Source organism: Takifugu flavidus, chromosome 13, assembly GCF_003711565.1.
Source record: "Takifugu flavidus isolate HTHZ2018 chromosome 13, ASM371156v2, whole genome shotgun sequence".
In the NCBI taxonomy this organism is placed as follows: Eukaryota; Metazoa; Chordata; class Actinopteri; order Tetraodontiformes; family Tetraodontidae; genus Takifugu; species Takifugu flavidus.
The window spans coordinates 6,921,534-6,937,500 of NC_079532.1; the positions used below are offsets into that span (position 1 = coordinate 6,921,534).

The 15,967-nt window shown below is 51.3% G+C and overlaps 1 protein-coding gene across 2 annotated transcripts in view; it reads right to left on the minus strand.

The window, feature by feature from the left end:
• The window catches only part of LOC130536781 (PDZ domain-containing RING finger protein 4-like), a 58,324-nt gene that overhangs the window by 6,023 nt on the left and 36,334 nt on the right, over nucleotides 1–15,967 (minus strand). For both annotated transcript variants that reach the window (XM_057052964.1, XM_057052965.1), the window contains 2 exons: nucleotides 4,198–4,451; nucleotides 2,594–2,696 (listed from right to left, as the gene is read on the minus strand). In XM_057052964.1, the coding sequence (XP_056908944.1) occupies nucleotides 2,594–2,696; nucleotides 4,198–4,451 (357 nt within the window). The remainder of the gene's footprint in view (nucleotides 1–2,593; nucleotides 2,697–4,197; nucleotides 4,452–15,967) is intronic.

A 15,967-nucleotide genomic window follows, 5' to 3' on the forward strand; every position in this document is an offset into this window, starting at 1 on the left:
CCGAGAATGACCTGACGTCTGAGCGACAGGTCGGACAGGTCAACGGTGGCTGCTCACGGAATACTGGAGGAGATGAAAGAACATCAGTGAGGAAGATCAAAGCGATCAAAGACTCCAAATGAATTCACGATGCTCGGGGCAAACAAGGGGGTGTAACAATGGCCGAATTCTGCTCCGATTAAGGTTAAAAAAAGAAAAAGGAAGTCATCAAGTCAAGTCACCAACGGGACACGTCAAAGATCCGGAGCGATTACCGCGGCAACGGCGGGAATTCGCCATTCAAAGCAGCACCGAGTGAAAGCTGATGCGTCACAGCGGAGCGCTGCCGTTCGGATCACATTTTAGATCTGGATGGAGGCAATTTCACACGAGCCCCCGTTCAGAGCCCGACGCTGCAATGCACCATGGGTACTGGGGGGAATCAAGTGTGAAATGGACTCTCCTCCCGGGTCTTTATTAGAGGGGAAACACACCTACTCTCAGCAGCTGGGGGGGGGGGGGGGGGGTTGAAAAGGGTTGGAGGGGCAAAGAAAAATGAGGCTGGGGTGTGTGTGTGTGTGTGTGTGTGGTGGGGGTGGGGGCTCACTGGGGTCTTTGATATACAAACAGAGGGATTCAATTCCTCCGTGACAAGTACAGGTCAGCTGCTCCCTGTTAATGCCCCCCACCCCCCCAACTACCTCAAACAACACCTCCAGGCCCACCTTACAACACCCCCCCCCCTTCACCAGTACTCCGGCACACCCACGTGCACGCCCACAGCACACAACTTGTCCTGGAGAAAAGTAGCTGCTGGAAGAGTTTTAGCAGCTTTTTAAAGTTTCTCTTCTTCCCTTTTCTTTGGGGGGTGGTGGGGGTGGGGGTGGGGGTGGGGGGGGGGGGGGTCACCTTCTGATACCACTAACGAGCCGCTGCCGTTAACAATAACGACGTTAGGGTGCTACACAGCAGCACGCTGGACGGAGCATCAGGCCGGTGTGTGCTGCGCGACGCCGCTCCAAGACAATATCGTGCAGAGAACCCCCCCCCCCCCCCCCAAAAGAAAGGCCTTCTCTGTATTTCTGTCTCGCTGTTTTCTGTGTGTCTGACAGTAAATGAATAAGCGCAGCGGCATGATTAGGGCGAAGATTGCCACCCACCATCGATGCACATTCGCCGCCGCCGTAATAACGGCGCCTGTGATTACCAGTAATTGAAAAAGTGGCCGAGGATGCGCGCGGGGGGTGGGTGGGTGGGGGGGGACTCATCTCTAGAGCCGACCAAATCAAAGCAGAGGGGAAAAGGTCGCCAACGCACACTCGCTCGCCAGAGGAGCACATCCCAGGGACCCCGTCCATGGGGGGGGGGGGGGCACCTTTCTGATCAGAAGCTAAATTAGAAGAAGCTCCAGTTCTCGCTGCACGTCTCTGAAATCTTGTCCCTCGCAATGAGACAGAAAATTGGACATTGATGATCATCATTATGGGACCAGACTGGTTTGTTGTGTTTCCCTCCAGTTCACAGACACACAAATGGCGACACCAGGTGGGCCCAGGTGTCCGTGGGTCGGGTCACGACCTCGGCCCAGGTGTCCCTGGGCTGAGGTCACGACCTCCAGGATGCTGCTGTTCTGAAGCCGACTTGCTTCATCATTAATATGTATATTCTTATATATTAGCAGGTTCTGGGGGTTGCATCCGTCCTTCTCTTCGTCTCCTTTACGCTGCTGCTGAGCTAAATGAGCTTTAATGAGCTCCGTCCAAGTGTGTGAAAACAGTAAAACCGAGACGCAGAAACGGATAAATTAATCTTTAAAAACAAAGTAGCTCCTCTGTTTTCATCTCTCTCTAATTGGGATGGATGGCGCTCAGAGCCGAACAGCTGGCTCACACGTTCTCTCCCCTCCAAAGCCGTTAGAATAGCTAATGAGTGTCAGGTAAGACATCAGCGGGGAGTTTTAGAACTGTTTGAGAGGAAACATCGTTGCCTGTCGTCATTACCAGCCAAAGGAACACCTTTTTTTTCCCCTCCATGCTATCTGGTTTCTCATCCGTCGTTGTCGCCGCGTCTCTGGGAACCTGCTGTCAGCTCCTGTTTACATCTTCGCACCAACTCTTAGGCCTGATTGAATGTGGACTGCTGGGGGAACGGCGGCTCTTTACACAGCAGCACTCCTGAGAGCCTCGATCAACAACGAAAGGAGGGCCGGCGTTAGCGGCGCTCTCCAATCATATTCCACCGCCACAGGAAGCGCTGCTTTAGCTAGCTCGGAGGATTCAAAACTACTGGATTCATTTTAATAAATTAAGGTCAGGGAAGGAGGAATGTGGGCCCAGGAAGACTTCATTAAAAGTACAAAAAGACAACGGAATTTGAAAACAGGATTTCTTTTTTAGCATTAGCAGAGTCTGAAGGTCAAAGGTGAAGGCATCCAGCACATCCAGGCGTGCCGGCAGCTGGAGAGAGGAATAATCTGCCAAGGTGTGCAAAACAGGCATCACCTGATGGATCGGTAAAACCCGGGTACCAGACGCATCGCCGTGCATCGAGCTAAGCTAAAGCTAACCAATACTGGCAGCTGCATTAACGAGCCCGTCTGTCTCGTGAGTCCTACCTCGTACTCAAAGTCCTCCGTCCTCTCTCCGTCAGCAGGAACAGGCGAGAGGTAGCCCGTTCCTCCGTAGTAGTCCTGGTCCATTGTGTGAAGAGAATGGCAGCTGTCGGTGGAGAGGAGAAGAAAAAGAGGGATGATGGGAAGAGAAAAGAGCCGCCTGTGAACATCTTTCAGCTTCCTTTATTTGTGTTGCGAGCGCCAGAGTGACAGGGTGTCGTTGTCTTTTTGTCTTTGGAGGATAAAGGGTTTGTCGAGAGCTTTCACCGCCGCGTTAATGACAGCGCGTTTCCTGCCTCTGACAGGCGAACCCCCCACACTGAGCAGGCTAATTCCGTTACGGCTCCATCGGTCGCTAACAAAACCTCATTGTGAAGGTCGGAGATGAGCGTCTCTCACTGACATCCGATATAATACGCCGAGGGTGGAAATTTAAAACAAAAGTTTTCAGGGGGTCGACGAACAAGTGCGGCGAAAACAATCGGATTCAGAATCTGGGTTAAAAAAACAAAAGCGGCGAGGAGCGCCTTGATCTCAGATGAAGAGAGGGAGGGAAAAAAGCGGGTTTTATAGTCCACATCGATCGCATTTGGGCTCCGGCCCGCGGCTGTGAAGAGCACGCGGGCGCACGTTGCTCCGTGTTTTCATGAGCCCATTTGATTTAATCACTTTGCAGGAGGCGAAACGGACACGCGGAGGCCACGATGGCGGCAGGAAGCCCCCCCGCGGGGAGTCTCGGCTGATAGCGTGCGAGATACTTCAACATGCACGGCAACGGTTTCCACCCGACGCTGAAAATAACATTTCAAATGGTGTCTTAGCAGCGGCTGAAATTCCATCCGCAGCTGTTTGAGCAGTAAATAGATGTTTACGATTGTTTGAGATTAATTATCCACCGTGACAAACGGGCGCGGTCCACCAACGGCGAAGCTCCTCCCAAGAGGCGAAACCCAGATTTTCTTCTATGCTAATATTGTTCAGACTTCCAAAATCCATTTCTTTTGATTGTTTTCCTGGAAAACCTCTCGTCGATACTTCAGGCGCTCGCTGCGCTGCTCCGCCTCCCGAGATGCGATTAGCATTTTGGTGATTTCTGCTAAATATGTAGCAACAGTTGTCTCGGCACATTCGCGCCGACCTGGGGGAGGAAATATTTGCTGAAGTCTTTGGTCGGGAGATGTAAGAGTAAACACTTCTTTGATGAAGTGAAGTAAAAGTCGTGCCTCTTAAATCGATTCGCCAGCAACGGTTTACTGGCTTCCAAATACGCTCGTTTTTTCTGACTCTGTTTTGGATTAAGTTTGTCCTCTTAAGGAAAAGACGACGTGAAGGACATGGAGGAGCTCATTCATCAAACAAATCCATATTTGTCAGAACCGACCCGGTTATATTTTGCGTGTGCGTTAACGCTAATCCTGCTAACAGTCATATTTTTGCGTCGGAGCTCCGCCGCGTCTCACTTTCTTCCCCTCCTTCATTATAATAAATCCCAGCCAAAGTCACAACAAGGACGCAGAAACAGTTTGCAGAAAGGCCGCTTCTTCAAATTGCCCCCCCCCCCCCTCCTAAAAGTGGTGAACAATCCCCCCCGTCCGTTTTCCACGTACCTGTCAGAAAGCAGGAAGGGGCAGACGTCCGGCACCGGCGGGGTCGAAGGTCGAAGCTTCGCCAGCGCCATGATGTGTTCGAAGGTGATGTCCGTCTGAGTGCACACGTCCACCACCCGGATCTCCTGAGGGGAACCGTGGGGGCGTCCGCTGGGGGTGCGCCTGATGACCTGCACCACCACGGGCTCCTTGACAGCCCGGAAGGCCTCCGCGCTCTCCTCATGGCTGGACTTGGACAGCTCCTTCCCATTCACCTGGAAACACGCACACGTCCTGGCGTAACTGTCGCGATTGGGGTTTGTTCGTCATGTCATTGATTGACTGTTGCCATGGCAACGCTCTTCAAAGCAGAGCTGTTTGGATAGAACCTCTCTGGTTCAGCTCTCCATTCAGAGGCAGCCAGACGTGTTCTGGTGTCAAAGCCGGAGGGGAGAAAAAGCTAATTATTGTTGTGCTTAAGCCTAAGCGCCTTATACCGAATAAAAGATGAAGGTCGCGGTTTCACCGAAGACTCTGACCAACGCAACCGACCCGGAACAAAGAGAACTCGTTTTAAGATGTCCGTCAAAAGATATCCGACCAGAACCACCCCAAAGGCGCCGCCTCTCGGCCTGAGCTCATCTGAAGACAGAGAGACGCTGAAGACGCAACATTTACGGATGGACGCCGGCTCAGAACCAGTTGGATGCAGTAGAACCGGGCCGCCAACCCTCGGTCCGACTCCGGTTCATCTGCACCAAACAAGCGACATTTCCAGTGTGTTGCCGAGTCACATAAACCTGCCTTCGCTGCTCTAAATACCAGTAGTTTCTGGTAGCTCCAACAGACAGCCTGTGCTTTTGGGGAAAATGTGAAAAATCCTACAAAAATAAAAGGCAGTGAACACAACACGCTGGTATTTATGATGCAGAACATTTTGCAAGTGCAGGAAACCTTTTAATTCAGAGGTAAACAGCAACATATATTATTACATGTGGGTATCGGAGCTAAAAACACACAGCTTGGTTCAGACTAAACCCAAAAAACCCCATAAATTCACAAGCTGTCGTCAATTTCAACCACCTCTGGTTGTGTGTACGGCTGCCTCTCAATGAATAATAAAGACGGAGACGCCGGCGGGCATCTGCAGCAGAAAGAGAGAGACGGTTTTCAGTTTTCCAAGACCGATTCTTCCCTTTTCTACTCCTGTGAGGCGACGTGCTGTAGCGAAGCATCACCGGACCCTGACGGGATTCATCGTCAGGAAAACATGGATCAGCATTGGCTTTTCAGAATAAGAGATTCCCATTAAAAGTCCACACGGCCAGTTTGTGTTAAACAATTCTAGTTTCCCCCTAAAACAAGGTCAGACTGAGGATTCCGACCTCCTCAGACACCCATAAATGCAGAGACGATGGCGCAAAACTAATAAGCAATTCACAACAAAAAACATGTATTTTACTTGCAAAGTTATATTTCAAATCTCAGACCTCATCAAGGGGCACAAGAAGCAGGACTTTGGGCATAAGAAACCAGATTTGGTGATTCATCTCTCTGCAAAAGGTCATAAAAAACCCAACCAGCATCGACAGAGTGGCTCCAGAGAGGCGCGAAAACATTAAAACCGGATTTTGTTTGAATGCAGCGGCTCACAAAACAGCACCTGAACTCCTTCTTACGCAGAATATTTTCCCCCACAAGCACCATTAAAGATGGAGGAGGCCTTCCGAAGATGCCCTGCAGCCCTTCGATGCTCCATAACAATGATCGTTAGTGGAAAATTAAATGTTATGAATCAATTTCTGTTCCATCTCTCTAATTCTGAGTCGGTTCCTCGGCTCTGCTCTGTTGCTGCTCCTGACCTGTTCTGTAGCTTAGCAGCAGTACACAAACTGGTGCTAAACTGGGTCAACACCACTCCTGTTACTCTGGTTCAGATCAAAGTGGAAAACCGACCCTTTTATCTTCTCGCCCGATCAGCGCAATTAGATATGAAACATTTACATCAGACTGGTTTATTAGAGGAACATATAGCCCTGTAATAATCCGTTTAGAAGCCGCCGACTGTCATTTATGTGCACTTTTACTAGCAGGTAGGCTAATCTTGGTGTGGAGCCTGGCGGCAACAAAGGAGCCGCGGCAGATAAATGAGCGGCTCTATTGGGTGTGACAGTCCCAGAGAAAAATGATCAAATTTCCCAGCTCGGCCTCGCCAATCCAGGCCCCGCCTACAAAACCTGACCACTAGCTAGCTATGACGGGAAGGAAACGAGAGCAAATGCATCTGAAAGGGGAGAGGAGTGCCTTCTTTTTGTTATTCTCTTCATTAGAATGCCAGATGGGACAATTAATCTCCCATCAACAGAAGAATATTAAGTAGCCTTAACTGCTGCATGAGGGACTGTGGCGCTCCCGCCGTGTCCTCCTGGCTAATGCCCATCAAGCTTAAAAGCGTTGCCTGAGTAAGCTGTGTGCAGTTCCTGACAGATGGGGGGAGCTTCAGCGAGCCTGGCTGCAGCTACGGGCTCTCACATGTGACCCGTCACGTCGGCTTGACCAAGAATTTTTTTTTAAAATGGCCTTTTCTGGATGTGAATACGCACATTCTCCCCCCCCCCCCCCAACAATAAGCGAAGGAGACGCAGGAGAGCACGCCAGTGCTAATCGCGCATCCAAATGACGCAACCTTTCATTTTCTCCGTGACAGGAGCCCGTGTTGGCGGCGGCCTCCGTAAATGCGGCGAGGCTGGAGCGAAGAGATGCGTAACTTTTGATGAAGTCGCCCTGCCGAGGTGCTAGCGGCCGCGCCGGGCTCCCCGGGGCCTCATCGGCTGCTGCCGACCATCGATAACCGCAGACGGAGGGCAGAGTGTGGTGACAGCGTAGCAAAGCGAGGCCACTTTATCTGTTAGGACGTCAACTTGAGCCACATCTGATGCTGAGGGAGCTCCTGCTGCAGGAGGCGCCGCCGCCGCCGCCGCCACCGGGGGATCGCTGATAGACGTGATTGATGCTCCCTTCTGAGAGCGGAGAGGCCGGCCCCGGGCACAGCGCCGCAACAGTCCATTAGCTTCCTTGTCTTCAAATTAACTGCGCGCATCCATTTATGGCCGACGCGTTTCATTCTGAATCCTAATGAAATGTTTTTGTTTTCATTTTTGCCCGTCTTCCGTCATATTCTGAGTTAGGAATGCTCTGAAAAGGAAAACAAGGTCATCCTTTTCCCCCTGCTTTGTCTCCGCTGACAGGTAAACAAGCCGTTCGGCGGCAGCGGGAAGAGCATCAGAGGCTCATATTTAACCAGCGCTCGTAACCTTGAGCGGCGAGCGGTGCCGCGCCGCCTCCTCCCGCGCCGCCACCTGCTGCTCTGAGCGGCAGGCTGCGGGGTTTTAAGTGTGCGCGGGCAGATGGCGGGAGTTCAGCATGTAGGTCATCCAGCCTCGGGAGTCGGGTCCGTGCAGCGGCCACTCACACACCTGCTCTGCTGCCGGGAACGACAGCTTGACCCTCCGGCGTCGAGGATCAGAGCGCCTGAACGCCACAACCCAGCGCTACACGGCGTTTACGCCTCTCGTTTCAGGCAGATTAAGCAGCAAATTAATTCATAATTGGACTTGTTGGAGTTTTTACTACTAAAATTCACCAGTCGTCTGCACGATGGGCCATTACGCCCCCCCCAGCATCCTGGGGTTCTCCTGGTAATCACCTCGCCCTCAGTTTCTCTGGGACAAAATAGCCAATAGAGCACGAGCCGTCTAAAGTGATGGCTTCGTTTCCTCCATGTACGAGCCCCCCCCATTTAGACCACTCACACACAGACAGAGGGCCCTCTGGGTTCCACAGGCAATGCCAATGTGTTTCCCTAAAACCTGATTTTGTATTGAATTCTTTATTTAAGTTTGAATATTTGACAAGCTGGGGGTGAAATGAGATCATTCCAATGCTGAATAAGTAATAATTCCACGTATTTGGCTGGGGTAGCAAATTCTGCTGCCACTTTTTTTTAAATATGATTTCAAACTACCGGGGGAGAACTGAGCGCTGAGGTAACAGATTCTTTTCAAGGGTAATGGTAACGTGGTTCAAGGATTCTGCTTCCGATGAGGAGAACGAGGGAAACCGGAGGTAAATAACGAACAGATGAGCAGTCCAGGTGACTGGTTTGGTAGCAGGCTGGTGCACTGGGATCATATTTGTGAGCTATGGTGAGACCATTGGAGATGGACCAGATATGATGTGTGTTTATAAAGGGGATGACACCAGCAGCAGATGGCGGGGGGGGTGGCCAGGGCTGGTCTTATTCACTCAGCCCACGGAGATTAGGGATGGTAAACGCTTTCCGTCACATTCGATCTGCTCAAACCAAAGGCTGAGGCAATTAAGTGTGGATAAGTACTGTTTACACTGGGCCCGACGCACTCGTGATCCCACCACAGGCGTCTCGTGTCTCCGGCCGACTCCTGGGGTGAGTAAGCAAGCGCTGATTTGAGAAGAGCAGGTGGCGTTTTGACAGCGCAAAAAATAAAGTAGGGAGGGGGTTAAAGGTCACCGAGGATCCCCGTGGCCGAGGAAGGATCTGAGGATCGGGTCTCAGAACGGACCCACAACTTTGTGGGGGAACGAGCTTATTAAAAATTCAGCGGTGTCCCACGATGCCCACAACACCCCTGATGAGAGGTGCGTTTATTAAAGTGGAGAGCGCTTCGTCTTAGCATGGCAGGTAACAGCCTGAGGCCAACGGGCTGGAGGGAGCGTTCCCCGTCAGACCATCTTTGAAGTAACTTCAAGCCTCGACACAAACACACGCGGAGAAAGCAAATTAGGCAGGAACTAATTGGTAGATGGCGATTTGGAAGATGTTTACAGCGTTGAGGAACTGGAAATGCTCCCTGAGTAACAGCTAGCTTAAATAGTGCTAAAGCACCGTGACGGAGGGCTCCCGGAGAGCAAGTTTTAAGGAGCGTTGTCGATGACACTCAGACATCCTAAAGTGATTCTGTTTGACTCGAGGACACACGGAGGTAAATAAGATCAAAAACTTCCAATGAGAAGTAACATCCAATTAGAATGGCTCTCAGGACGGGACAGTGATGAAGCTGCCGGTGACAATCACACCCTTGTAAAGCGCAGCGACACAATGCATGATTAAAAAGAGGGTCGTTATCTGGGAAGAGCGATCACGAATGCAATCAATCTACTTCAAGGCTCCCCGCCGCAGCCCCGTGTCACAGCCAGTGTCAACGCCGGGCTGGAAGATTCAAAAGTCTGCGGCTTCCTCTCAGACGCGTGGAGTCCTTTCATCAGGTCCCCGAGTCAATAAAGAAAGGAAAGTGCGAGGAAATTGGATGCAGGCGAGTGCTTCAGACTGTGTCCTGATTACAGAGGAGAGGAACAATGCTCAGGATTTCTGGAGACGGCATCAGAAACAGCGTTTCAATCAGAATCCAGAAACTTGGTGTGACAATATTCAGATCACCACTGATTGGAAGTGCTTCTCCAGCCATGATGAAACGCTCCCACACCAACTCATCTCCATAATATTTTGACTGTGTTTACATGTGACATTGAAATGGAATTATTTGATGATGTAAGTCTAGACTTCTGCCTGATGCCTGGTATAGAGAGGAGGGGCTAGGCTGCCAGTAAAGATCAATCCCATTCCCAACGGATCAATAAGGCACTGGGCCTTTTCAGGTGCTCCAGAACCACGATGTAGGCTTTGGAATCACCCTGAGGGGGTGTGTGCGGACCGGCAGCCAGTGTCCAAGTGTGTATTCCTGCTGGGATACACATGTGGACAGCAAAAGATGGATGTATGGGTAAAGGTTGGGACACCAGGGCGCCGTGGAAGCGAACAAACCGAAGCGGTTCCGAACAATGTCGGCGAGTCTGGTCCGATTGTAATGAAACACCTGCAACAGCGTGTTTATGTGACCTTAACGTCTGCGCAGCCAATGAGCTGGAACATCACCTGAGAAAACCCCAACGGAACACCAGCCCCCCAGGTTTTAATGATTCTCCCTGAAGTTGGTCCAAGAGGGAAAAAAAAAAAACCCAAAAATTATTCCGCAAACATATTGAGCCCCTCCAGAACCGCATTTATTAGCCGTCACTTCAGAAATATTTGGACGTAAAGAGCGGCGTGTGGGCACTCGTACTGCACCAAACGTGCAAACGGATGTGAGACTGGGCTGGAGGGGGGAGGGGGGGGGGTGCTAATGGTATGCATGCGTGGTGGCGGCAAGAATTCACACTTCCATGGGAACCATAAGTAGGCCACGTATGTGATGTCACCGATTCGGTGTCCCTGTTCCGTAACGCTCGGGCTCCTATAGTTAATGGGTCTAATAACGCCATCACTTATTCTCATTTATTCTCATTTCTAAGAAACCTGGAGGGAACCGCGGGGCGACCAGCCTCCCCCAGCAGATAATTCCTGAGCTGATTTATTGTACGATGCTGTAATAAACTTAATGTCACAGATGCTCAAAGTCCTGCGCAACGAGGCTACGAGTGAAAATAAAGAGTGGATGTTTTTAGGGGACTTTGATCCCAGCGAGGTTTACAGGCGGCAGCAGGGCGGTCGTCTGTCCTGGCTCGCCTGCACAAACAGGTCACTTGTGGCCATATTTCAGGAAAGATGCTCCTGCCAGACTGAAATGACAGCTGCTCTGGCTCCCCTGCACAGGGTGAGCTGTTTGAGGGCTAATGGAGCCAGAGCAAAGACGTGAGGTGAAGGAGGAGGAGGAGGAGGAGGAGGAGGAGCGGCGTCATGTCGGGCTTGAAGCCTGACGACAGCCTCTCCATTCCAAGAACCCGCCGCCACTTCGAGCAGCACAATTGAAAAAGGAAGCCGTTTTCACGGAGAGGGATCCCGGAGCTACCGTCTGGCCTTGAAACCCAACGCTACGCCCGGTGGCAGCGGCAGGAGCAGGATCGCTGCGCCCATCAGCCCCCGTGTCTTCAAACATCTCAAAGACTTGGACGCCACTGATCGGTAGATAAGGCAACGTTACACCAGCACGCCTCCTCAGCCAGACGCCATCTGAGCGAGGCTAAACGTTGGCCACCGCAGCGGGTTCGCCGCTCAACTTTAGCACCTTCTTCCTTTGTTCTTATCTGCCGAGTTGGCCGGCAATTAGGTTCATTTATACCACAGCGGCCACTTGGCAAGGAGCGGCGCTCCATGCGGAGCTGCCGTAGCACTAGCATCGGCCCAAATGGAAGGCAGGAAGGAAGAGGGTGGGGGTGTCGGCGGAGGGCATCTGCTCAACATTTACCTAGTGTTTTATAATTAGATGTGCACAACTGCTGGGGAGCAAAGCGTCTGTTCAGCCGCGACGGTCTGATAACAATTCCGACTCAAACGGGAGGGGGGGGACGGCTGAGGATCGAAATAATTAGAGAAGAAAAATACGGACGTAAAAAATAAGTCGGCGCCCTCGGAATACGCAGATGATTCAGTAGCGGGAAGTCGGTGGCGACAAATGCTAATTGGTTCCAAGCAGCAGCGGGACAACATGTTAAAAAGGCTCCTCACACCTGACGCCTCTGGTTTCCTCTTCCGTTTCGCACCATTAATCCTCCTTCGGAACGCCGGGAAGACGGGAAGCAGCAGGAAGACGGCGGTGAGGATAGACTGAGGTGCTTTTCCACAATCATGGAGCCCAAAAGCCGCAGCGCTGGTGAGCAGAACACAAATACCCACAAGTCCTTGCAGGCAGACTCCACAGTCAACTCAAACAAAATGAACTCTCCGGTTTCCCTGGTGACTTTCAGCGCTCAGGTGGTTGAAGCGGTTTCTCCTCCAGCCCCTGGCTGCTCTCCCTCTGCCCGCTCTTTCCTATTGATTATGTCACAAACAGTGTTAAAATACAAGCGGCGTCTGAAAAGAGACATTCTTGTATCGATTCCTGTTTTGTTGGGCGATTCCCTCAGGCACACGCTTAAGGAAAACGCTTCCTCTTTCACGAAACCCTGGCGACTCTTTATTTCCTTCCTGGTTTGGAGTCAGTGTGTGTAATGACAGCAGCTGCTCTCTCTGGGTCACGTGACGTGGACCAACGGTACCCTTTACAAGCAGCAGCCTGGGAGATCCGTTATTAAAAGCTGCTTTCAGCGCGTTCCAGGTAACTCTGAAGCGATTCCCGCAGGATGTGTTGGAGCTGAAGGTCTCCAGAGGGAGAGAAGACACTGGACTGATCTCCATCTCCCCGGAGATTAACACTCCTCCTCCTCCTCTTCCCCCTGTGAAGCTCATTAACAGTTGGAACGATCGGTGGGATTGTTCTAAATGTTCTTTTTGATTTTATTCTGGAATTATTGCCAGATATTTGGCGATTATCACCCATCAGCAAATTCACTTGGTCTCAGTGAATAATTCTAAGCTATTGTAATCTAATCAGGAGCAACACATTCCACCCAGCGAGTCCTCGCTGGATCCTCGGGGTGTTAGAAGGCAGGTGGCTCCCGCCCCGGCGTGCCAGTCCGCCTGCTAGCGCTGCGACTGCGAGGGAGGAGGCCTGACGGTGAGAAGATCTGCGCTGTGTAGGAGGTGCTGGTTCGACTGCAGCGCTGCGGGGGAGAACACGCCGTCGCTCTCCCAAACCACACAAAAGAGTGCGTCTGCGTTCTGCTGTGAACTTCTGCCTGCTGCTGTTTCCCAACAGCGTGGAGTTTTGTAAAAATAGCCCCGCTCCCCTCGCTCACGCCCGCTCCTGCATTTCCAAACGCTGCGCTCGGAAATTGAATATCCCGAGTCAATGAATCCCCGGACACCCTTACTGGGTTACATTTGAACCGCGGCGTGCACTCGAACGCACCCTGCATTGACGAGTCATTGATTTCATCAGAGAGAAAGTGGCGAGTTTGGAAAAGGAAAAAAAATAAAGGGGGGGGGGGACACATGATGAGACGCCGTCGAACCGTGAAGCAAAGAGACCCTCAAACTCAATTAACAAAGGCAACTTTGTAATCGCGCCGCCATCGGCGCCTGAGCCCCCGCCGTCGTATCTGCAGGTTCCATTCACGGAGCTTCTTATCGCTTCCCTCCCCCCGGGGGCCACGCCAGCTGTGGAGGTGGGAGCGCGTGTCACCTCCCCATCAAACAACCTGTCAGGCCGGGCTTATCGCGGCAGCCACAGGGGGCGCCCGCTGACCTGCGGAGTGACACCCAGAATGGCCTGCTCAGGGGGCTGTGGGTCACCCCCCGACACCCTGAGGCCCCCCCCCCTCCCTATCCTCTGTAGACATCACACTCACAAAAATCTGTCAGAACCAGTCCACACCTTCTGAGGAAACTACGTTAAAGTATGAAAGGAGAAAAAGAGAGAAAAAAATAGCCTCCATAGAGTGGGGGGGGGCTTTATCATCTATAGATCACACAGGCAGCCGGGGCCCCGACACCATCCTATTTCTCCAAATGTCAGTGGTGATGTTGGCGCTGATAACTTGGTGGTGACTGGTGGTGAAAGTGGCCTGTGAACACACTGAATCACCCAGATAAGAGAAGGCAGCCGTGTTCCGTCGGTGAAGGGAGAAGTCTTTGTCATCTCCGGTCAGCATCGACCGAAAGAGCCGTAAAATTAAAGCGAGGCGGGGAGGCGGGCGGCGAGGAAGGCCAGGCTAAATAAGAACTGGAAATCCAACAAAAGCCAGCGCCACCCGAGGAAGCCGCTGCATACGGTCTGAGAAAATGAATAAACGGGTTTTTAGGGACATCTAATTTTTCACGCTCTGCAGGAATGAATGCGAACGAGCGTGAATGTATTCCTAAATTAAATTCCTCCCTTCCCAGCACACACACGCTAATTAGGAGCAGAGGGGAAGATGCATTCTCGGCAATAAATGGCAATAAATTAATGAGGTCCTTCCCGTCTGTTTAAACCCAGATCATGGGCTGAGAGGCGCGGTGGACGCAGATGCGCGGCCCCCCGTGTTTGTCCCAGAGCTCTTTGTTTTGGGCGGTGTTTGTACTGAAAAGCCCAAGCTGTCACGTCTGTTTGCACTTAACACGCGAAACACTCGTCCCCGCGCACACAAACATGAGCCGGCGCGGAATCACTTAACGGTCCGAAGACGCCCTGAAAGTTGCCATAAATTTAGAAGTCGAGCAGGCACATTTAGACGAAATGTGGCTAATTGAATCTCTCATAAACGGCAATTTACATGCACACGCATGCGCACGAGTCTAGTGGCATTCACGCACACGTTGACTTGGATGATATACTGTCATAGACATGAGAACAGTGATTCGAGTGGTTACATCACTGTCACAGTATCGTCAATTACAAATGCTAATAATTAGCACGTGAATCAAACCAGAGCGGCGTGCGGGACAAACTCCGTGCGCCCGTTCTAAGCTATCACCTGAGTGCCACGCCGTCACGATTCTTCAACATTTTACGCACGCATGCACACACGAGTCATCTGCTACTAGATCCAGTTCAGTAAATACACACTTCCTGCTTCACTGAGCATTCCAAACGGTTCTCCTTTGCCCCTCCGGTCTGATTCCAGTCGTTGACCTTTGACCTTGCCGAGCACGTGAAGGTAAAAGCAAACATGTGACCCAAGTGCGGACGCCCCCCCACCGTAGTTGCTTCCTAACAAATTCAGCCCTGATGAGATCAGCGTGCAGTGGTTCACGTGCACGCTCCTCCGGCTTTAGTCCCGAGTGAGAGGAAAAGAATCGACAGTCGGAAGCACAAACCTGGAGATAAAACTCATTTTGAAGAGCCGCGTTCATGCTGGGCTGGAGAGGCCGTGCAGAGACGAGGGGGGGGTCTGGAGACTTGATATGTGGCTGAAAAGGTCAGCTGGGTTCTTACCGAGATAAGAAACAGATGAAAAGGAAAAGGTCAATTCATCAGCTTCCTCTTAAATCCCCCCCCTCCCCTCTGCCTCTCCACGCTTGAGATTTATTGGGCGGACTGATAAAAATCGGACGACTTCCTGGTCCTCGGCATGAATGTGGCCCCGTCTGGATGAAGGAATCCCGCGTCAACAGGTGGAAACATCAGCTTTGTCTCCTGCATTTCCCATTTAAATCAAGTGTCTTCCCAAACACAAGACAACCGCTCACAAAATCAAGGAAATCTTTGGAATTTCGGTCAGTGTGAGGCTGCGGTTATGCAACAATTCAATCACATCGAGGCTGGGGGGGGTCTGATCCTCTGGTAAGAGCCAACATGGGGGAAAAATGCCGTCTCAGCATATTTCAGATCTCACAGACGGGCTGCAGAGATGCTCGCAGGCTTTTATTTGTGCTGGACGACAAATCAGAATGAAGGAGAAAAAAGGGGGGGGCACTGAAAGCGATGACAGAGTGTGGCAGGTTCAGAAATATGGCCCTTTTTATTATTAATGCATGTGCAGCCCTCCATTTGAGCAAATGTGGAGCTTTGCATAGCCGTGAATCAAGCAGCCTGTTTTATTTTCCCTTCTTCAATTAGTTTTAGTGGTTGGAGGACAAAAGGAGAAAAAAAGCCCATAATTGGACAAATGATGGATGCAGCCAAGAGAAGCCGCGGTGGATTATGAAACCACAAGGAATCTGTAATTATCAGAACTTTGGAACTTTTCAAGGCTTAAATACTCTCAACAATGATATTGACGTATTAACTAACTTAATTGGGGGAAATAACCAGAACCGGTTTGGATTCCACACAGATAAGAAAATCAATATCAATTATCTGTAATTATCTTCCTTTTGTGCGAGCAGTCTCTCGTTAAACTGCCTGAGCCGAACGCGACTCCTCCGTCTGCAGCTCTGGAGACTAAAACGCAAAGC